Here is a 22,310-nt window from a genome sequence, read left to right as displayed (position 1 = left end):
CGCCAGATAGCTCAAACAGCTGGTGGTAGTGACGTCACCTCCAGGCTTGGCAGAAAGAAAGGCCATGGTGAGACAAAGACAGGGCAAAGGGCTTCGTCCCTGACCATGACAACAGGAAAAACAACTGCCCAAATAGCCCATCTTTTGTACAATTGGTTCTATTTTCAGTTTCCAGGTTCACTAAAGGGTTTAGCACACAAGCCAGGAATATGGCCATTTGCTAAAAGGGCAGTAGATTCATCATAAGGAGAACCCCTCCCCGGCTCTTTCTTCTTTAGAGTTTCCAAAGTATCGAACGTAACCATGTGAGCTCAGCATGGTCTCTCCCATTTTACACAAAGGAAAATCAAGGAGGAGCCAAGAAAAGAGACCCGGTCCCAGGATAAGTTGGACGACCTCCCAGAGTCAAGATCCTGGCACCTAGACTTCCGGTCCTGAGTTGCCCACACCTAGATTCATCTCGGGGCCGCCTGGAAGCAGGTGTGTAAGTTGTAGAGGCTGGTGGACATATCCCTGAAATACTAGTGTCTAAACTCTAAAGTGGAGAGAAACAAACAGAGCGGACAGGCTTCCTGAAACAATTAGAGCTTTCAGGAAGGTTCAGAGGGACCTGGGCTCAAATCCGAGCTTTACCACTTACCAGCAGGGAGACCTCAAGGTTATTTTTGTCTCTTTCAGCCTCAGGCTTCCCATCTGTGAGCGAAACGGGGGTAACAGTAGCACCTGCCCGGAGGGTGGTTGTGTTAGATGCAGTAGTGTTTGCGATGTCCCTAGCACAGGTGTCGCGTAAGAAATGTCACAATGTGCACAACCTCTGCCTTCCTTCCCTTCTCAAGAGCTTTCATCTGCTGGACGGAAGGTTAGTCCCTTCATTCGGGAAGTAATGATTTGCAACTCAGCCCTCCACACCAGAACAGAGCTGGCTGTGCATTAGAAGCTTTGAAATCAACACAAAGAAATCTCCCCTAGATCTGTGAGGTCTTGAGACAGCCATCAAGTCCAATCCTCCCATTTAACAGCTGTTGGAACTGAGGCCCAGAAGAGGAGCGGTCTGCCGAAGATCACAGGGAGTCGGTGGTGGAATCACAGCAGGAATCCTGACACCCTAGCTCCCCTGCCTTTGGACACACTCATCTCATTGAACTGTTGGTTCCAGGGAATCGAGGACTGCCTCTTCCCTGCGTGCCCACTGGTTCCTGCCCACTCTCTTTCAGGCTGTTATTTTATTGCTGATTCTGGAGGTGGTTGAAGATCTGGGGATGGAAGCGGGACGGGGCAGTGATTTGTCGCCTTCACTAAGGGGTGTGTGTGTGTGAGAGAGAGAGAGTTGGCGGGGGGTGCGGGAGGGAGAGAGATGGGATTACCATTGACTAGGTAGTAAAGGAATCTGAGGTCATCTCCACATTGTCACAAAAACCTTGCAGGATAAGATGCAAACTATTATATACAGAACGGATAAACAGCAAGGCCTGCCATATGGCACTGGGAACTGTTCAATATCCTGTGATAAACCGTATGGAAAAGAATCTGAGCAAGAATATTATACACGCACACACACACACACACACGCATGCTCAGTTGTGTCCGACTCTTTGTGACTCCAGGCTCCTCTGTCCATGGAATTCTCCAGACAAGAATACTGGAGTGGGTTGCCATGTCCTCCTCTGGGGATCTTCCCGACCCTGGGATTGAACCGTGTCTCTTGTGTCTCCTGCATTCGCAGGTGGATTCTTGACCACTGGACCACCACGGAAGCCCATATACATACATACATATATACATATACATACACACACACATATATACACACATACACACACATACACACACACACATATATACACACATATACACACATACATATATACACATACACATACATACATACAGACACACACATACAGACATACACACATACACACACATACGTACATATACATACATACATACACACATATATACACACATATACACACATACACATATACATACATAAATATATACACATACATATATACACATACATATAGACAGACACATACATACATACAGACATATACATACACACATACATATACACACATACATACATATACATACATATATACATACATATATGCTGCTGCTGCTGCGTCGCTTCAGTCGTGTCCGACTCTGTTGGACCCCATAGATGGCAGCCCACCAGGCTCCCCCGTCCCTGGGATTCTCCAGGCAAGAACATTGGAGTGGGTTGCCATTTCCTTCTCCAATGCATGAAACTGAAAAGTGAAAGTGAAGTCACTGAGTCGTGTCCAACTCTCAGCGACCCCATGGACTGCAGCCCACCAGGCTCCTCCGTCCATGGATTTTCCAGGCAAGAGTACTGGAGTGGGCTGCCATCGCCTTCTCCATATATCTCCATATATATATACATATGGGCTTCCCTGGTAGCTCAGATGGTAAAGAATCTGCCTGCAATGCAGGAGACCTGGGTTCGATCCCTGGGTTGGGAGGATCCCTTGGAGAAGGGGACATACACACACACATACATATATTCTGAATCACTTTGCTGTACAACAGAAACTAACACAGCATTGTAAATCAATGATACTTCAATAAAATAACTTGCAGAAACCTTGCAGGATAATATCAGTCCCATTTTCCATATTCAGTGAACCATTCATCAACATATATATTTAAGTCCCTGCTGGGTGGCAGGCACAGTGCTGGGTGTTGGAGATACAGCCTTGAACAATTCTGAACAGTCTCTGCTCTCACAGAACTTCCAGTCTAGAGCCGAAGACATAAAAAAAAAATTATATACAGAAGTATGGAATTGCAAAATGTGGTAAGTGCCACAAAGGGGAAAAAAATACAGATTGCTAAGAATACAAGAAAGGGTTTGATGTAGATCAGAGTATTAAAAAGGCCCCTTTGGAAAGAATGAGGAAACTGAGGCTGAAGGAGGATGGGTACATCTACCAGTCATTCATCTTTTCAAGTTATTTTTATCCGGCTCTCTGCTCTCCGGACAGTCTGCAGAGGAAGGTAGGAACACCGAGATGAGGAGAAGGTTGCTTTCACAGGTCAAGCTCTGCCAAAATGATCTAGTGATTGCTGTGTGCTTTAAGAAAGGCGTCCAGGGCTAGCAGAGAGCTCGGATATACTGATAGTCCGCAGAAGCCACGGATGTGTCCTGTCGACAGACTTCCGGTGCATGGGGTTGGGCGAGTCTTTCCTCTCATTTGGCCTCAGTATGCTGATCCCACTGGCACCCCACTCCAGTACTCTTGCCTGGAAAATCCCATGGACGGAGGAGCCTGGTAGGCTGTAGTCCATGGGGTCGCTAAGAGTCGGACGCGACTGAGCGACTTCACTTTGACTTTCACTTTCATGCATTGGAGAAGGAAATCGCAACCCACTCCAGTGTTCTTGCCTGGAGAATCCCAGGGATGGGGGAGCCTGGTGGGCTGCCATCTATGGGGTCGCACAGAGTCGGACACGACTGGAGCGACTTAGCAGCAGCAGCGGGATACTGATCCCAGGTGCATTATTCGAGCCCTACAGGTAATAAAAGTTCACTAGGTTAGAGGCTGGAGAGGGAGTGTCACTGACCACTAAGCTCATAGGGATGCGCTTATCTATTTCAAACCAAGTGTGCAAATTACTCGAGTTGGGAATGTGTAGGTAGGATTTTTCTAAAGCGACTCCGGCAACCGATTAACGGAGTTTCAGTTCAAGGCGGAAGCCTCTGGGATGCCCAGACCCTAAGGTTCGGAGTATACACTTGGTTAGGAGTTATGCGGATCCTCAGAGGTAGGTGCCGAATTCCCATCTCCCGCTTAAATTAACGGCCCAAATCTGGTTCAGCCCTCAACAAAGATGGCGCCTGCGCTAGCCTCGGCCCGTGTGCCCTCACTAAAAATGGCGGCCTAACGCTCTTTCCTTCGGTCTTGCTGGTACAAGGGCAGGCGCTCTGCCCTTAGTTAAGATGGCGTCCCGCCATCGCTTCCCGGCCCGGTCTCCTGGCCAGGCCGGTTGGCTTCACCGCGCGCGCTTCGGCGACCCCGCCTCGTTTCCGTAGGAAGAAGCTCCGGGAAAGATGGCGGCCGCTGCGGTTTGAATTCCAGCGGCGCCGCCGGAGTCCGAACAAGAGCTGGGTTGGAGGGGGCGGGGACCTGGGGAGCCGGGCGGGTCGCGATCCCGCGGGGGAGGCAGTGGCGCCGTCGCTAGACACCAGCGGCACCACCTCCTCTGTGTCCGCGATGGACTCGGTGTTGGAAGAAGACGTCACCCTCCCCGGGACGCGTAGCGGCTGCAGGTGCGGCCCGGGCTTTGTGGGTTCGCGGTAACCGGGCCGGGGCTCCTGCAGATGGGGGTTCGCTCCATCCGAGACTCGAGGTTTGCTCCTGAGGGGGTTTGAGGGTTCCTGACGTGTGGAGGGTGTGAGATGGATTTCTTCGGGGACGATCTCTTTGGGGACCCGCCCACTGATAACGGAGTGTAGGTGGTTGAGGGTCCCGACCTGCATCGCCCCCATGTCTCGTATTTCGGGACATACTTTGAAGAGGAGATGAGGGACAGGTAAGGGGGTCTCTGAAAGAGAGGGAGATGGGACGTCTTGGAGTGTGCAGTTAGTGAGGGCTGGTTGAGGGGGGGACCTTGAGGGTACTTGATGGCTCATTGGGGTTTGGGGGTTTGCTTTCCTTGTAGGGAGTGTAGTTGGTCTGTCCAGACTTTGCTTATAGGTCACAGAGTGGCCACCATGACTCAGGCCATGGGGTGCAGTGGTTAAGAACCTTGGCTGGAGTTGAACAGAACTGATTTAAGTTCTGCTACTGCTAGTCACTTCAGTCGTGTCCGACCCTGTGTGACCCCATAGACGGCAGCCCACCAGGCTCCCCCATCCCTGGGATTCTCCAGGCAAGAACACTGGAGTGGGTGGCCATTTCCTCCTCCAGTGCATGAAAGTGAAAAGTGAAAGGGAAGTCACTCAGTCGTGTCCGACTCTTCGCAACCCCATGGACCGCAGTCTACCAGGCTCCTCTGTCCATGGGATTTTCCAGGCAAGAGCACTGGAGTGGGTGCCATCGCCTTCTCTGGACTCAAGTTCAGTTCTTTAACTAACTACCTGCGTGACTTTGATGAAATGACTTAATCTACTTTCCCATCTGTTAAATGAGGTTGGTAGTCATATCCACCCAACAGAGCTGGGGTGAGGATTAGACGAGAAGATGCTCGCCCAGCAGTTTGCGTGGCAGGTGTGGTGCCTGGCGTATTGCTGCTGCTGCTGCTAAGTCGCGTCAGTCGTGTCCGACTCTGTCCGACCCCACAGACGGCAGCCCACCAGGCTCCCCCGTCCCTGGGATTCTCCAGGCAAGAACACTGGAGTGGGTTGCCTTTTCCTTCTCCAGTGCATGAAAGTGAAAAGTGAAAGTGAAGCTGCTCAGTCATGCCTGACTCTTAGTGACCCCATGGACTGCAGCCCACCAGGCTCCTCCGTCCATGGGATTTTCCAGGCAAGAGCACTGGAGTGGGGTGCCATTGCCTTCTCCAGCCTGGCATATTATCAGTGCTTTAAAAATGATTTGGTCCCGCCATTATCACTACCACCATCGTCGTGGTCATCAACAGCAGTAGTACAAATTGGGGGATATGGCCGAATGAATCTGTCCCAAGAGGCAGCTGGAGTCCACATTGCTGGTGGGTTGGGGGTCTCTCTTGGGAGGAGGGCCTGAAAAGGTCCTGCACTGCTATAGAGTTGGGCCCCTTTGCTTGTCCTGGGCTCCTGGCTGGGGAGAGGGTAGAAGGACTCAGAGGAGAGCCCAGAGAATCTGTGGCATTTATCCAGCTCTGCCAGGAACAGGCTGCCTCTTTTGGTCCTAACTGAAAGGGTGACATGTTATTTGCTGTGTGCATATCTGGATGCTTTTAAGAGTAAAATGGACACAGGTAATATTTCTTCCTGAGCAGCAGACATAAACAGGTCCTATCTTGGGCAAATCTGACAAACGGGTGCTCTGTTTTTTGAGAGCCTAAGAGAGAAACCATTCATACGGACGACAGAGGGTGAGATGGTTGGATGGCATCATGGACTCAATGAACAAGAGTGTGAGCAAAGTCTGGGAGATGGTGAAGGACAGGGAAGCCTGATGTGCTGCAGTCCATGGGGTTGCAAAGAGTCAGACATGACTTAGCGAGTGAATAATTTTATCAGACACAAAGTAAGGCCCTCTGAAGCTCCTGCTAGTTGAATCCTGAGGTGATTCGTCATGTTCCTTTCTCATCAGCGTTCTGCCACTGCCTGGGTATATTGTGGGTTCCCCTGATAGCTCAGTTGGTAAGTGGTATATCACCCCTCACCTGGATTGTCCTAGTTTCCTTCACACCTCTGATAGCCTTTTATACTATAGCTCAAAAGCTCGTTTTAAAAGTACAAATCTGATCACCACAGTCTGCTGCTTTATATGTTTAATGCCTTTCATTGCCATTAAGGTAAAGTCCGTTATTACTCGGGGCTTCCCAGGTGGCTCAGTAGCAAAGAATCTGCTGGCCAACGCAGGAGACTCAAGAGCTATGGGTTTGATCCCTGGGTGGGGAAGATCTCCTGGAGCAGGAAATGGTTAACCCACTCTAGCATTCTTGCCTATGAAAATTCCATGGACAGAGGAGCCTGGAGGCCTGCAGTCCATGGGGTTGCAAAGAGTCGGGCACATCACTCTCTCACGCAGCTTTTCACATCTCAGTACCAGTTTTGGGATCTTGTTCAGTCGCTCAGTCGTGTCCAACTCTTTGAGGCCCGATGATCTACAGCACACCAGGCCTCCCTGTCCATCACCACCTCCCGGAGCTTGCTCAAACTGGGGTCCATCGAGTCAGTGACGCCGTCCAACCGTCTCGTCCTCTGTCGGCCCTTCTCCTCCTGCCCTCAGTCTTTCCCAGCATCCGGGTCTTTTCCGATGAGTTGGTTCTTTGCATCAGGTGACCAAAGTATTGGAGCTTCAGCCTAGACCTAGCTGGGTTTCCATCCCAATTCTGACACTTAACAATCATGTGACCTTGGGCAAATCACCCTCTGTGAGCCTTGGTTTTCATCATCTGTAAAATGGATGCGTCTAAAAGAGTTTAGCCCAATGTCTGACCCAGAGTAGCAACTCAACAAAACATCAGATATTTTCCTCGCCCTCCTCTCCCTGCCTTTGCTGGTAACCCTGGTGCTGCGTACATTCCTGAGCTAATCTCTTACCTACTTAAGACTCTCCCTGGCTCCTTTCTGCTCTCAGGATCAAGTTCTTTAATGTGGCTTCTGAGCTCCTTTGTACTGTGGCCCCATCTACCTCACTAGGGTCCTGTCTTCCCTCTCCCTTCCCTGTCTCCTCTCCAAGCCTGTCACCCTGCTGGCTGCCAAGCGGTTATGAATGATCCGCCTTGTTCTGGGCCTGGGTACTTGCCGTGCCTGCCGCCTGGATTGCCCTCTCTCCTCTGCTTTGCCTTATTATTTTTCACGTCTCAGTTTAGATGTCACTGCCAGGAATCCTTCACTGACATCCCCTCTCCTGACCTGGGCCCTCTGTTCTCCTTTAGTCCCCCATCACTGATGTATTCACAGCCCTTATTGACATCACTGAATTTCCTCTTTTTTTGACCACATCATACTGGATCTTAGTTCACTGGCCAAAGATCAAACCCAAGTCCCCTGCAGTGGAAGCTCGGAGTCTTAACCACTGGGCTGCCAGGGAAGTCCCATGACTTCACTGAATTTTTTCGACTGATGCAGTCCAATCAGTATATAATTTGAGCCATGTTATGTAATTTAAAGTTTTCTAATAGCCACATTAAAAGCGTAAAAAGAAACTGCTGAAATTAGTTAATAATGTTTTATTTAACCTAATATTTCTGTATATTATCATTCTAGCTTGTAGTCAAATAAACGCTAATGGGATGTTTTGCTTTCTCTCTGATCTTACTGAGTCTCTGGAGTCCGGTGCCTGTCTTGCACTGACCGCCAGTCTCGATTTAGAGGCGCTGCATTTCAGGGGCTCAGTCGGTCCATATGCTGGCCGCTGCAGGCACAGCTGTTAACTTGTCTTTCTCCCGGACTCGACTCTGACCTGCGTGAGAACAGGGGCTGCATTGTGACCATCTTTGTAGTGCGACTTCCTAACCTGGTGTCTGGCTCATGGTAGGGGCTCAGTACCTGTCTGTTAATTCCTTGGATGAACAATGGTCCGGTGAGGTGACGGTTTTATTCACTTTTTCCAGGTGAGGACACTGAGGTTCAGAGAGGTGAAGTGAGTACCCCAAGATCCCACCAAAAAGTACGTGATCAAGCCAGTATTTAAAATCCAGGCCTACATATTCCAAAGTCTGGCTCTCGGTACCCCATCCTGCTTTTCAGCTAGTTGTCGGAACCAGTTCTGAGAGGATTCTGGGAGGGTTTTGTGGAACCGCTGTGGGCTGGAGCTGGCCCTCACAGTCAGCGTCTCCATCAGGCGGTCCGAGTGGAGGAGAAAAACCCCTGGAACATGAGGCATCTTTTATGCTGATATGGATGCTCTTCTGCTCGGTAATTCCTAGGCCCCGGTTTTAGAGACTGGCCTTCTGTTGGGCTCGGGCAGCGTGCGTCGTCCTCTCCAGGCTCGGTCACCGGTGGGCGCCCCAGAAGCTCCGGCTCTGTGGTCCCGTCCGATGGTGTTGGAAGGACCTGGGCTTTGCGCGCAGGACGCCTGTGTCAGAAGCCTGCCTCAGCGGGGTACTGGCCGTGTTGCTGGAGTTTTCACGTAACTGTCCTAATTCTCAGTTTCTTTCAGTGACGGTTTCTGTTTTGTTGGGTGACTTTGTGGGCGAAGCAAAGTTGTATGTTTTAAGCACCTAGGAATGATGGGGGAGCACATTCAGTGGTGGCTGGTGTTTGTTTAGCTATTACCGTGTTGTACCATTTTCTGGACAAAGTCCTCTATGCCCACTCCCCTGGGTTCACCCCTTTGGTTTCATGCCCAGGATTCTGCCTCTGCCTGAGTTTCCGAAGGCCTGGCCAGGGCTGTTCATCTGTGGGTTACTTAAGCACATGGCCATTAAGTGCCTCCCGCCTGGTTAGGGGCAGACCAAAAGAAAAAATGTCTCCTATAAGTTTGTACACAGTTTGTACTTTCTCAGGCAAAGAATACCTTCGGGGATTTTGTAACAGGAGATTGAGAAAGGATGGCGGAATGAAATTTCTGGTGAAGACTTGCCACTTACCAACTGAGGCTTGGTGAAGCTTCATCCAAGGCCAACCTCCGACTAGAGGTACCCCTGGGCTGTGAGGTTTGAGGAGATGCTCCCGGTTGCCAGGGTTAGCTCAGCAAGGGCAGGGAGCGTGTCTGGCTTCTTCCCGATTGGATCTTTAGAAAGAACGATGTCTGGTACATAGTAGAGGCTCAACAGTTATTTGTTGAATGAATCAATCTTCAGTTCAGTTCAGTCACTCGGTCGTGTCCGACTCTTTGCGACCCCATGAATCGCAGCACGCCAGGCCTCCCTGTCCATCACCATCTCCCGGAGTTCACTCAGACTCACGTCCATCCAGTCCGTGATGCCATCCAGCCATCTCATCCTCTGTTGTCCCCTTCTCCTCCTGCCCCCAATCCCTCCCAGCATCAGAGTCTTTTCCAATGAGTTAACTCTTCCCATGAGGTGTCCAAAGGACTGGAGTTTTAGCTTTAGCATCATTCCTTCCAAAGAAATCCCAGGGCTGATCTCCTTCAGAATGGACTGGTTGGATCTCCTTGCAGTCCAAGGGACTCTCAAGAGTCTTCTCCAACACCACAGTTCAAAAGCATCAATTCTTCGGCGCTCAGCCTTCTTCACAGTCCAACTCTCACATCCATACATGACCACAGGAAAAACCATAGCCTTGACTAGGTGGACCTTAGACGGCAAAGTAATGTTTCTGCTTTTGAATATGCTATCTAGGTTGGTCATAACTTTTCTTCCAAGGAGTAAGCGTCTTTTAATTTCATTCCTGCAGCCACCATCTGCAGTGATTTTGGAGCCCCCCAAAATAAAGTCTGACACTGTCTCTACTGTTTCCCCATCTATTTCCCATGAAGTGATGGGACCGGATGCCATGATCTTCGTTTTCTGAATGTTGACCTTTAAGCCAACTTTTTCACTCCTCTTTCACTTTCATCAAGAGGCTTTTTAGCTCCTCTTCACTTTCTGCCATAGAGGTGGTATCATCTGCATATCTGAGATTATTGATATTTCTCCCGGCAATCTTGATTCCAGCTTGTGTTTCTTCCAGTCCAGCATTTCTCATGATGTACTCTGCATATAAGTTAAATAAGCAGGGTGACAGTATACAGCCTTGGCGTACTCCTTTTCCTATTTGGAACCAGTCTGTTGTTCCATGTCCAGTTCTAACTGTTGCTTCCTGACCTGCATACAGATTTCTCAAGAGGCAGGTCAGATGGTCTGTAATTCCCATCTCTTTCAGAATTTTCCACAGTGTATTGTGATCCACACAGTCAAAGGCTTTGGCATAGTCAATAAAGCAGAAATAGATGTTTTTCTGGAACTCTTGCTTTTTCCATGATCCAGCGGATGTTGGCAATTTGATCTCTGGTTCCTCTGCCTTTTCTACAACCAGCTTGAACATCAGGGAGTTCACAGTTCACATATTGCTGAAGCCTGGCTTGGAGAATTTTGAGCATTACTAGCATGTGAGATGAGTGCAATTGTGCGGTAGTTTGAGCATTCTTTGGCATCGCCTTTCTTTGGAATTGGAATGAACACTGACCTTTTCCAGTCCTGTGGCCACTGCTGAGTTTTCCAAACTTGCTGGCATATTGAGTGCAGCACTTTCACAGCATCATCTTTCAGGATTTGAAACAGCTCCACTGGAATTCCATCACCTCCACTAGCTTTGTTCGTAGTGATGCTTTCTAAGGCCCACTTGACTTCACATTCCAAGATGTCTGGCTCTAGATTAGTGATCACATCATCATGATTATCTGGGTCGTGAAGATCTTTTTTGTACAGTTCTTCCATGTATTCTTGCCACCTCTTCTTAATATCTTCTGCTTCTGTTAGGTCCATACCATTTCTGTCCCTTATTGAGCCCTTCTTTGCATGAAATGTTCCCTTGGTATCTCTAATTTTCTTGAAGAGATCTCTAGTCTTTCCCCTTCTGTTGTTTTCCTCGATTTCTTTGCATTGATCACTGAAGAAGGCTTTCTTATCTCTTCTTGCTATTCTTTGGAACTCTGCATTCAGATGCTTATATCTTTCCTTTTTTCCTTTGCTTTTCGCCTCTCTTCTTTTCACAGCTATTTGTAAGGCCTCCCCAGACAGCCATTTTGCTTTTTTGCATTTCTTTTCCATGGGGATGGTCTTGATCCCTGTCTCCTGTACAGTGTCACGAACCTCATTCCATAGTTCATCAGGCACTCTATCAGATCTAGACCCTTAAATCTATTTCTCACTTCCACTGCATAATCATAAGGGATTTGATTTAGGTCATACCTGAATGGTCTAGCGGTTTTCCCTACTTTCTTCAATTTAAGTCTGAATTTTGCAATAAGGAGTTCATGATCTGAGCCACAGTCAGCTCCCGGTCTTGTGTTTGTTGACTGTATAGAGCTTCTCCATCTTTGGCTGCAAAGAATATAATCAGTCTGATTTCGGTGTTGACCATCTGGTGATGTCCATGTGTAGAGTCTTCTCTTGTGTTGTTGGAAGAGGGTGTTTGCTATGACCAGTGCATTTTCTTGGCAGTCAGTCAATCTTGTTCAATCTCTATTTGAAAAGATAAATACCGTGAATATAGGCTCCCTATTTTGTAGTGAAATGCTGCTTTATAATCACTGCATGAAAAAGTGCACAGCAGAGTGTAAATGGTACAAGCTTGTTGGAACACAGTTTGGCATTAAAAATGTGCCTTGTGTTTTTTTAACAGCTTTACTGAAATCTGATTTATATGCCATAAAGTTTACCCATTTGAAATAAACTATTCAGTGTTTTTTTTTTTTTTTTTTTAGTATATCTACAGAGTTGTGCAATCATCACCATAATCTTAATTTTAGAACATTTTCATTATCCAAAAAAACCCTGTGCCCATTAGCATTTACTTCCAGTCTTAGCTTGGGCTGCTGTAACAGAAAACTGTAGACTGGGAAACTTACTGACTACCTGTGTACATGCTCAGTTGTGTCCAACTCTTGGCGCCCCCATGGACTGTAGCCCGCCAGGCTTCTCTGTCCATGGGGTTTTCCAGGCAAGAATACTGGAGTGGGTTGCCGTTTTCTACGCTAGGGGATCTTCCTGACCTGGGAACTGAAGCCCTGTCTCCTGTGCCTCCTGCACTTGCAGACGGATTCTTTACCACTAGCACCGCCTGGGAAGCCCATTACTGACAACAGAAATTGGTTTCTCACAGTTCCTGCGTCTGGAAGTCTGAGGTCAGGGTGCCGGTGTGGGCAGGTTCTGGTGAGGACCGCCTCCTCCCTGTATCCTCACATGGTGGAGAGCAAAGAGAGGAGGTAGGAGCTCTGGAAACGCTTAAAGGCACCAGTGCCATTCCTGAGGGCTCCACCGTCTCCACCTCATCTGGTCTTAATCACCTCCCCAAGGCTCACCTCCTAATGCCATCCCGCAGGTGGAGGCTGGGCTTATCATACAAATGCCAGGGGACACGGTTAGCCTGCAGCACTCCCCCTTAGGCCCCCTGCCCCCTTCCTGCACCCTAGGCAACCACAATCTGCTTTTTGTCTATAGGTTTGCCTATTCTGGACATTTCATAAAAATGAGATATTACAATATGTGGACTTTTGTGAGATTCCTCTGTGTTAATACTTCATTCCTTTCTGTGACTGAGTATTCTGTTATAAACTTGTACCCATTTTTGTTCGTTCATTGGTTGCTGATATTTAGGGTGTTCCTGTTCTGGCTCTTTTGCTATAAACATTTATGTGTGTACAAGGTTTTGTGTGGACATAAATTTTCATTTCTCTGGGAGTAGGGTTGCTGAGTCGTGTGGTAACTCTGTGTATTTAGCATTTTGAGGAACCGCTCAACTCTTTTCCAGAGTGGCTGCACCGTCCCACACGCTCAGCGTCCTGCACTCTGTGTGAGGACCCTTATTTCTCCATTGCCTTGTCAGCACTTGTTATTGTCTGTCTTTTACTGCAGCCACCCTGTGGGATGTGGCCTGGTATCTCATGGTGGGACTGATTTGCATTTCCCTAACAACTGACCACGTGGGACATTTTTTCATGTGCTTATTAGCCGCTTGTATATTTTCAAATCCTTCGCCCATTGAAAAAATGTGCATGTATTTCGACATGGTAATTCCACTTCTTGTTATCTCTCGAGAAGCCCTCCTGCTTGTGTGCAGTGAGGCCGTATAAGGAGATGCAGCATGGCTTGTGACAGCAACAACTTGGAAAGAGGTTGAGTTTCCCCCACGGTGCCTGGTAAATAGACGTCCGTTTCACAGGTCTCTCTCAGACTGTGACTTGTTGTCAACTCGTGAAATTCGATTTAGTAGGTTGGAACCAGAATTAAACAGAAAAGAATGGGACGGAACAGAAGGCACCTGAAGAGTGAAGACGCATTTCCTTCTGTTGGCTGGGGTCAGTGAGGTTTGAGAAGCGCTGCTGTGGAAGGCTCTGCAGGAGTGAAGAACGCTGAGGTAGAGCTAGTCGTCCTGAAACGGAAACATCTTGACACCTCAGTGAAGAGCCGCTGCAGAATCGCGTACACTTACACACACACAAAGGTCGGGGATGTCTTGCTGCGGAGAGCGGTTCCCTCTTCCGGGAGGCCGAGATGCGAGCGAGCAGGAGTCAGGAAGAGCTGGAAGCTCGCCCGGCTCTTTTGCATTTATATGTGGTTTCTCTCATTAAGAGCAGATGACCTAGAGTGAAAAGCAAGCTGCTGAGAGACAGGCCGGGGTGTACTTGCTGTGCGTCTTCTGGTCGGGGTGTGCAGTCCGATCCTCGGCGCTCACAGCCCTTCCTCGGTGAAACGCTTCGGGGCCTCGCGGGGACGGCCAGGGGTGGGCGCCGTGTGCAGACCCGGGGCAGGGCCCCGGCTGGCAGCGGGTGAGCGCGGGGGCACGGGGGCGAGGCGCACGGGGTGTTGGTTCACTGGCCCGCGGGGCTGAAGGCCCTGCCTCGGGGTGCCGGCCCCCCCCCCCCCCCCGCCCCGCAGCCCTGGAGGAGGGCGCGTGGGGCCGGGCGGTACGCAGGCGCGGAGCACGGGCTCTGCAGCCAGGCCGGCTGGGGTCTTTCAGCTTGTTGACTCTTCCCGGCCTCCCTTTTCCTCACTTGAGGACAGGGCAGCATTGAAAAAGGACCCGGGAGCCCAGAAGGGCTGTGGTGAGGAGGCGGCGCCGGGCCGCCCGTCCCGGGCGCGGGGTCTGTCTGTGCAGGCGCCCCTGCGGGTAGCGGCCGCGGTTACGCTGTGCCCTGCAGGTGAGGACGCGGGCCCTGACCACGTGCCCCTCTGAGTACGAGCTCGGGCGGCCCCGACACAGCTGAGTTGCCTGGAATGGGCCCTGAGGCGCCTGGATTTTGGCCTCAACTTTGCTACCCAACCCCGTGTGATTTGGAGGAAATAAGTTCCTTCCCTTCCCGGAACTTGGTCTCTTCCATCCACACCATGATAAAGTCCCATCTCAGCCCTCTTCCTTTGCCTGGATTTGATTTCGGGTGCGGACCTAGAAAGCCCCAACCTAGGCCCAGAGTGAGGGATCGGAATGGATACCTAAAGCTGAAGGCTTGAAGCTGGAGGTGTGGCTGGAACCGACAGAGAGCCCTGATGCCCGAGGGTCCCGACATTTCAAAGGGGGCGCAGGTAAAGCCCACATGAAAGTTTGACGGGAGCCAGGCCGGAATTTCTGCATTAAAGAGCGGTTTCTTCTAAGAGTTGCAGTGTCAAATGTCATCTTTCACACTTTGCCTCTTGGAAACTTGACTAAGACCAGATTCTTTGGCTTTGCCTGCCACGTGGCTTTCAGCCTGATTGGTGTTGGCTTGAGTCACTGATGGGCCATTTCCTCCAATGGTAGTGAATTAATGGCTGTGATGGAGAGAAGCCCAGACTTGGGGATGCAGAGACCAGAGTCGGCTGAGCTTCCCAGTAAGCTGTCTGTGTAGTTTTGGGGCCACTGAGCCTCCAGCTGCAAAGAGTGGTGGCTAACTTTTGCGATTTGTTTAGAAAATGGAGTTTGTCCTGGTGGTACTTGAGGGAGTCGAGAATTATAAAGAATTAAAAAGGAAAATGTAGAATCTCTCTCCTTTTCCTACAAATAATGCTTTTTAATATTTCACTTGTTATGTGTACTTATAGCCCCCAAGTTTGCAGGAAGGATTTGAGGTGATTTTAGTGTACATGTATTTTTTTTTTTTTTGTCTTCCAGTAATTGAAGGCATATCCTACTTAAGTTTGCTTTTTTTTCTTTTTCTCCAGTTATCCTCATAGCAGACACATTTTATGTAATCATTTTATTGATGCTGAAATTTTATGATATCTAATTTTTTTGCTTGGTTCTGATGTTGAAGTTTCGTTCCAACTCCAGAGTTTGATGGTCAGACAACATTGTCCTAGGAATAGGATGGATCTGTATTTAGAGGCCTGGAAAGAGCCAGTTGCCAAGAAGTCAAGCTGAACTTCCATAAGGTCCTAGTTTACAGCTTGGGACAGGGAGGCATTGTTGGGTTTTATACATAGAAGACTTGGATTCTGGACTTGGTTCTCTGACCAACTGCCCTGAGACTGGCTAGGCTACTGAAATTATCTGGGCCTTAGAGCCTTCCTTTGTAAAATGTGTAGACCCTCAGGGAATTGGCCAGTTCTCCTGAAGGTAGATCATTTACACGTTATAGAGCATTGTATGTTTCACGGTGACAAGGGTCCTTGCTCCCATTTATGGAATACTCACGGGATGCAGGACACTTGCTAGACACTAGGTGTCTTGTTTAATCACCAGTTACTCTGTGAAGTAGCTGCTGTTCTTCTACAGATGAGGGAAGCGGGGCTGGGAGAGGTACGTGGCGGAGTTTACAACAGGATTCAGGGAGCTGTGTTTTATGTTGAACCACACCTGTCATGGCTTAGTTCTCTGTCAGTGTCTCCAGACCTCACTGAACCTGCTTGTATAGTTTAGCCAGTAAAACTTCTGGAATCAGTGAATTTTTCATTTTTGTCTGATGTTCTTAAAGCATCCGAATTAGTACCTGATACTTTTACGCTTATAGGCATATTGATAATGATAATAGTAGCATTGACAAAAACAACAGTCGATGCCTCCTGCTGATCACTTACTGTGTGCTAAGCGTTTATATGCACTAGTTTATTTAATCTTTACAGGTTGAGGGGTGGTGTCCCCGTGTACTGAATTAATAAGAAAGCATGACTCAAGAGCATCAGTAGCTTATGTTTGGCCCGGTGCCTCGGCGCCCAGCCCCTCGATGGCACACAGAACACTTGCTGTGTGAATGAATCCATGGCCGAACCCCCTTACTCAGCTAGTGAGTCTTAGAGCCACAGCTCAGCCCCAGAGCCTGGGTCCCTCACTTCCGCACTGCCTGCCCTGGGGGTAGCTCTGCTGGGGGTCGGGTGCGGTGCAGGCGCTCCGGCAGTCTCTGCTGCTCAGATGGTGATCTCTCTTTTGTTGCACGTGTTCTCTCCTAGTGGCCTTGCTCTCAGTGTGCCCGATGACCCGGAAGGCATCAGCCCTGATCCTGCTTCAGGAAACGGTGGTAAGTACACAGAGTGAGAACAGGGGAAGTGGATGCTGGGCCGTGAGGGCCGTGAGCCCTTGAGCTGGGAGCCTGGGCCTGAGCTTTGGTGGGTCCAAGGCCCAGCGCTCCCCTGGTGTGGCTTGGTGCTCCCAAGAAGGGCGCGGTGTTTAAAGTAAAAGTTGACCCGCTCCTCACCTCCTTTCATAAGCACCAGGCTAGGGGACTGGATGTCCTTTGGGCCACACTTCATGAGTTTCATTTCTCACCACCACGCTTGCATAGGGGGTTCAGCCAGTGGTTGCTGAACTGAACGACCAGGGAAGGTTGGGTGTTGAGTCGGTGACTCGGTCAGGTTCAAAGGCTCTGTTGGGTCCTGCTCCCGAATGGCTGGAGGCCCTGGAGGACTGCTGTCCAAACTGGAGCATGCCAAGGCCTTCCTGGCAGACTGCTGGATTCCGTGTGCTGGCTGGGGCCCGGCATTCCTACACAGGCCTGCCCTTCGGAGACACATAGTTGGGTAGACCACAGGAGACGGCGCTGAGCAAATAAGCAGTCTGCTGGGTTGAAGCTGGATTATGAGGAAACTTTCTGTTCTGCAGTTTGCGTTTTGCTAAGCCTTCCTCATAATTTTTGTTTCTGAAAGAAAGTGGACGCTCTCATCAGTATCTGTGGGACGTGCTAATAATTTTCCTTGTTGAAATATCTTAGAGGTATTTTGACTGGTGTTTTTCCCCGTCTCCAGAGTGTTGAGATTATGGGCCGAAAGGAGTTTTTAGAGCAGACAAGCTAAGTTTCACACGGTGAGCATATGTTAATTCTCCCTCAGGGTTTCCTTTAGAACCTGGCAACTTCTACTTTAAGCACGCGGTGCAGCAGTTCTGGTTTCTCTGCCTTCTGCCCCCAGGCCATTGGGACCGGAGGCTTGATCGGCCTGCTCCTTCATTCGGCCCTGGTGTGTATCGCTTCCTGCCAGGCTCGGGCCTCGCACTGGGGTTCAGCTTGGCTCATGGCTCCGATCATGCCTGGAAGGCAGGCAGTTAAAGAATGGTCATGCAGCCAGCGGGGTGGTGAGGAGCAGGTTTCCCCTCAGGAAGGAGTGGGGCGGCCGAGTGTCCCTGGCAGAGGAGCTGGCCTGGAGGCCTGGAGAGTGAGGGGCCCCGGGCGGGGGCATGCACGGTGACAGAGCCCGCCCGGCTGAGCAGCAGGCAGGCAGCTGTGTGTCCTCGGCCTGGCGTGCGGGGCCTGCTTTCCGCCCCTGCGGCTCCCGAGCCTCTTCTCTGCTGAGCCCTCTGTGCCCTCGCCCCCCTCTGCCGGCTGCCCCCTGAAGACTCAGCTGCAGCCCGCGCTTCCCCGGCTCTCCCCAGCCTGCCTTCCGTGCGCTCTCCTCTCTGAATCTTGCATTTTTGCTGCATTTCATTGCATTTCTTCATGTTGGCCACTTAAGGAGTATCCCGATTCGGACCACTCCTCACCCGCCTTCCTTGGCCTAAGCACCGTGACCTCTGGCCTGGATTCTCCCTGCTTTCTCCTACCTGGTCTCCTCGTTTCTCTCTCAGCGCCTTTCATAAAGATCTGTTCTCAGCAAGGCAGCCAGAGGGAGCCTGTGGAAACCGAAGTCCCCCACGCTACCCCTGAGCTTGGAATCCTCATGTCCTGGGGGGCCCTACTCAGCCTGTCTCCCGGCACCTGCTCCCTCCTCTTCTGCTGTCCCGCCTTTATTGCTCTCCCGCCTTTATTGCTCTCCCATCTGTTGGCCTCTTGGCTGGCCCTCAGGTCCCCTAGGCCCCTGCCACGCCAGGCCTCTCTCTGTGCCCTGTCCGAGTCTGCCCAGAGGTCAGCCCTTCCTCAGTTTAACCACCTTATTTTTCTTTTCTTTTTGCCATGGTGTGCAGCATGTAGAATCTTAGTTCCCTGACCAGGAATCGAACCCATGCCCCCTGCATCTTGCCCCTTGCATTGGGAGCATGGAGTCTTAACCACTGGACTGCCAGGGAAATCCTTAACCACCTTATTGGAAACTGCAGTCCTCACCCCCCCCCCTTGCTACTGGCATTTCCTGTCCTTACCCACTGAATTGTTCTCCATAGCATTTATCACCGTTGAACATGCTCTGCGATCGCCATCGTTTATTGTCGGTCCCTTCTTTCCGGACTGTTGGCTCCTTCTATTTGCTCTGTTTCTAGAAGGGCGCTGGGCAGAGAGGAGGCCCCCAGCGCCCACTTGGGGGAGCAGTGAATTCATTCATTCGCTCAACGCACGTCTCCTTAGCGCCTGAGCAGTGCCCAGCGCCGTGGTGCGTGCAGCCGCCAGCTCACCCGTCCCCGTCTTGCCTGCTGGGCGCCCGCTCGCCACTGCTTTCGCCCTGCCATTCTTAGGCCACTGCTTCCCCACGCCTCGCCTGGTGCTCGGCACAGTGGCGTGGGCTAACAGATGTTCGTCGAATTAGAGAAGCTGTGGAAAGATCTGGGTTTTGGCTAAGTCTGAAATCGCCCTGAAGCAGCGATCGGCAGTTTCTGACCGCGGCCTGCTTTTGAAAGTAAACTTCTGTTGGAACACAGCTGCTTGGCTTTTGAAGGGTCCGCGGCTGTTTTGTGTTGAGTGGTTGTGACAGACTGGGGGCTTTGTGTCGTCTGGCCAACAGAGCCTGAGGTATTTATTGTCTCGCATTTTAAGAAAAAATGTGCCAACCCTTGCTGTCAAGTCAGACAAGCTTTGTTTTAATTGCTGACGTATGAAGATGACATCCCACCCAACAAAACAGATTAAGGACCAGCAGTAGGAATAGGTATCATGGCAGTTCTGCTTTGCTTGCTGCCTGCATTCTTTGGGTCCATCTTCTGATACTTAACAGGGGGATTCCCTGGTGGTTAGGCAGTAAAGAATCCGCCTGCAATGTGGGAGACCTGGGTTTGATTCCTGGGTTGGAAAGATCCCCTGGAGGAGGGCATGGCAACCCACTCTAGTATTCTTGCCTGGATAGAGGAGCCTGGCAGGGTACAGTCCATGGGGTTGCAAAGAGGCAGACGTGACTGAACAACCCACACCTTTTTACATTCTTCTGACATTTACATGGTTACATTGGGGCCAGTTTAAGTAATTTTTAAATATTTGAAATATAATGACTTAACGGAGAAGGCAGTGGCACCCCACTTCAGCCTTTTCTTGCCTGGAGAATGCCATGGACGGAGGAGCCTGGTGGGCTGCAGTCCGTGGGGTCGCACAGAGCTGGACAGGACTGAGCGACTTAGCAGCAGCAGCAGCAGCAGTCTCAGATCACAAGACAGAACATAATGTGGAAGCTCTGCTTCCTTCCTCCTAGTAGGGCTGTGGGGCGGTTTGCCTGTTGTGACATTTTCCTGTGTCTGTTTTGCTTTTTTATAGTGCTCCCAAATGTGTCGGAAGAAAAGGTGTCTCCCACCAGAGCGCGGAACATGAAGGACTTTGAAAACGTAAGTAGAGACACTGAATTAGCATCCCTCAGGGCTCATGTCTGTGCCCGCTGTCCAGCAGACCCACAGGGAGCCTGGGTTCTCGAGAAGCGCCCAAGCAGGATGAGGCAGAGTTTGGAGGAGTGCCAGGGCTTGTGGGCTCTCTCTGGAGCACTGTGACATTCCTGCGTGGCTGGCCCTTTGCATACAGGCCAGTTACGGGTTCTGACAGCATCAGCAATTTCCAGCCTCGGGGAGTTTGGTGTATTTCTGGCGTCCTGAAGGTGAAGGTGTCACCGTGGAGCACAGTTGAGAGGCGCTAAAGTGTTTCAAGGGCTTCCCCGGTAGCTCAGCTGGTAAAGAGTCCACCTGCGATGGAGGAGACCCCAGTTTGACTGATTCCTGGGTTGGGAAGATCCCCTGGAGGAGGGACAGGCTACCCTCTCCAGGATTCTTGGGCTTTGCTGGTGGCTCAGGTGGTAAAGAATCCGCCTGCAGTGAGGGAGACCGGAGTTTGATCCATGGGTCGGGAAGATCCCCTGGAGGAGGGCATGGCAACCCACTCCAGTATTCTTACCTGGAGAATCCCATGGACAGAGGAGCCTGGCGGCTGCAGTCCAGGGGATTGAAGGAGTCGGACACGACTCAACAGCTAAGCATAGCACAGCAACGACATGTGGCAGGAGCTTCCCTGTGACGGAAGGCACGTTACTTGTGGTCCCCACTGAATCTGTCCTGTGACTGAGTTTTTCTGTATTAGCCCCATTTTACAGGTAGGGAGTCCTAAGACGAGGAGGGACCCACTTACGGTCACACAGTACATGAGTGACAGAGCTGGAATCTGAGCTCAGGGTTTTAATGGCTCTAAAGCTGTTTATTCTCTCTGCCACTGCCTCGTGGGACGGCCTCTCTGTGTCTCGCAGGCTGCGTCTCTGTTGAATGGAATGGGAGCGATGTATTCCCGGGTTGGTGTGGTAATTGTCTAAGAGTGGATTGCTCGGCGATGGATTTGACTTCAGTGTTTTCTGTCTGCCAGCATCGAGCGCCTCATTTGTTAGTGGACGGGGTCTGTTGTCAAATAACAGGAAAATAAGGTTATTTCCCCAATTCCAATTCTGCTTAACAAGTTACCTGCTCAGCGTGCTCATTTATCATGGGAAGAATTAGACCCTTCTTCATTTGTAACCAAATGAAATCCATACTATGCAAGCCACGGGAGATATTTATCAGGGAGAGGACGCAGGAAGCAGAGGGAAGGACGTTCCACAATCATGTTTCTCTCTCCCCAGTTGTCTTTCCCGAACAGAATGGGACTGTCTCTGGATTTAATTTAGAACACTCATTACTGCTAATAGTTATCTGCAAACCACCAGTGACCAATTGAAGAAATGACTTGTCAGATCTCTAATGGAAACAAGTAATTCTGGAGCGTTGAGTTGTTATAATTTCAACTGTACAACCTGATATATGCTGTGGGGTCTGGGGCCTCAAACAAATGATATTTGATTATTCCACATCGTGTATAATTAAAATGTGCTCCACTATTAAATGGTTGTTCGTGTTTTATCATAAGAGTAATAATAGCTACTGTTTATTGAGCTCTTGCTCTGAGCTGGGAACTGTAAGTGTTAAGCTCTTCATATATATTACTTTAATATTGAAGCAGCTCTGCAAGATACAGAGTTATTTAATTTTTGAAATGCACAGCTTTGATTTTTGTTCCTAGATGGAAAAATCTAACAATCTTAGAGTTTTAGCTTCACATGTTGTCGCTGCCTTTTGAACTGGGAGAGATCTGAGACTTGAATCCAGCTCCCCTTTATGGACTGTAGCCCACCAGGCTCCTCTATCCATGGAATTTTGCAGGCAAGAGTACTGGAGTGGGTTGCCATTTCCTTCTCCAGAGGACCTCCTGACCCAGGGATCGAACCCAGGTCTCCCGCATCGCGGACAGACGCTTTACCATCTGAGCCACCAGGGGAGAGGAGAAACAGAGGCCGAGAGACGCGAGGTGGCCAGGCCGTTCTTAGGCGCCGTTTGTGCCCAGGGCCGCGGCCTCTGAAAGACCGCCTGCTCATCCGCTTCTGCCGGGTGACCTTGGGTGGCCTTAACCTCTCTGCACTTTCTTTGTCTTTAAAATGGGCATGTTACTAGTTTCTGCTTCCCAGGGCTGTCG

At 50.2% G+C, this 22,310-nt stretch overlaps 1 protein-coding gene across 7 annotated transcripts in view; it reads left to right on the top strand.

Moving 5' to 3' along the window:
- Positions 1 to 4,054: 4,054 nt before the first annotated feature.
- Positions 4,055 to 22,310, top strand: part of CDK5RAP2 (CDK5 regulatory subunit associated protein 2) — a 185,160-nt gene continuing 166,904 nt past the window's right edge. For all 7 annotated transcript variants that reach the window (XM_040241801.1, XM_040241770.1, XM_040241811.1 and 4 more), the window contains exons 1-3: positions 4,055 to 4,300; positions 16,657 to 16,724; positions 20,088 to 20,155. In XM_040241801.1, coding sequence (XP_040097735.1) covers positions 4,245 to 4,300; positions 16,657 to 16,724; positions 20,088 to 20,155 — 192 coding nt within the window. In that variant the 5' untranslated portion in view covers positions 4,055 to 4,244. The remainder of the gene's footprint in view (positions 4,301 to 16,656; positions 16,725 to 20,087; positions 20,156 to 22,310) is intronic.

The sequence above is a fragment of the Oryx dammah genome, unplaced genomic scaffold, assembly GCF_014754425.2.
Source record: "Oryx dammah isolate SB20612 unplaced genomic scaffold, SCBI_Odam_1.1 HiC_scaffold_1, whole genome shotgun sequence".
NCBI lineage: Eukaryota > Metazoa > Chordata > Mammalia > Artiodactyla > Bovidae > Oryx > Oryx dammah.
The sequence above is the reverse complement of the archived record's forward strand: the minus strand, read 5'-3'. Positions and strand labels throughout refer to the sequence as shown.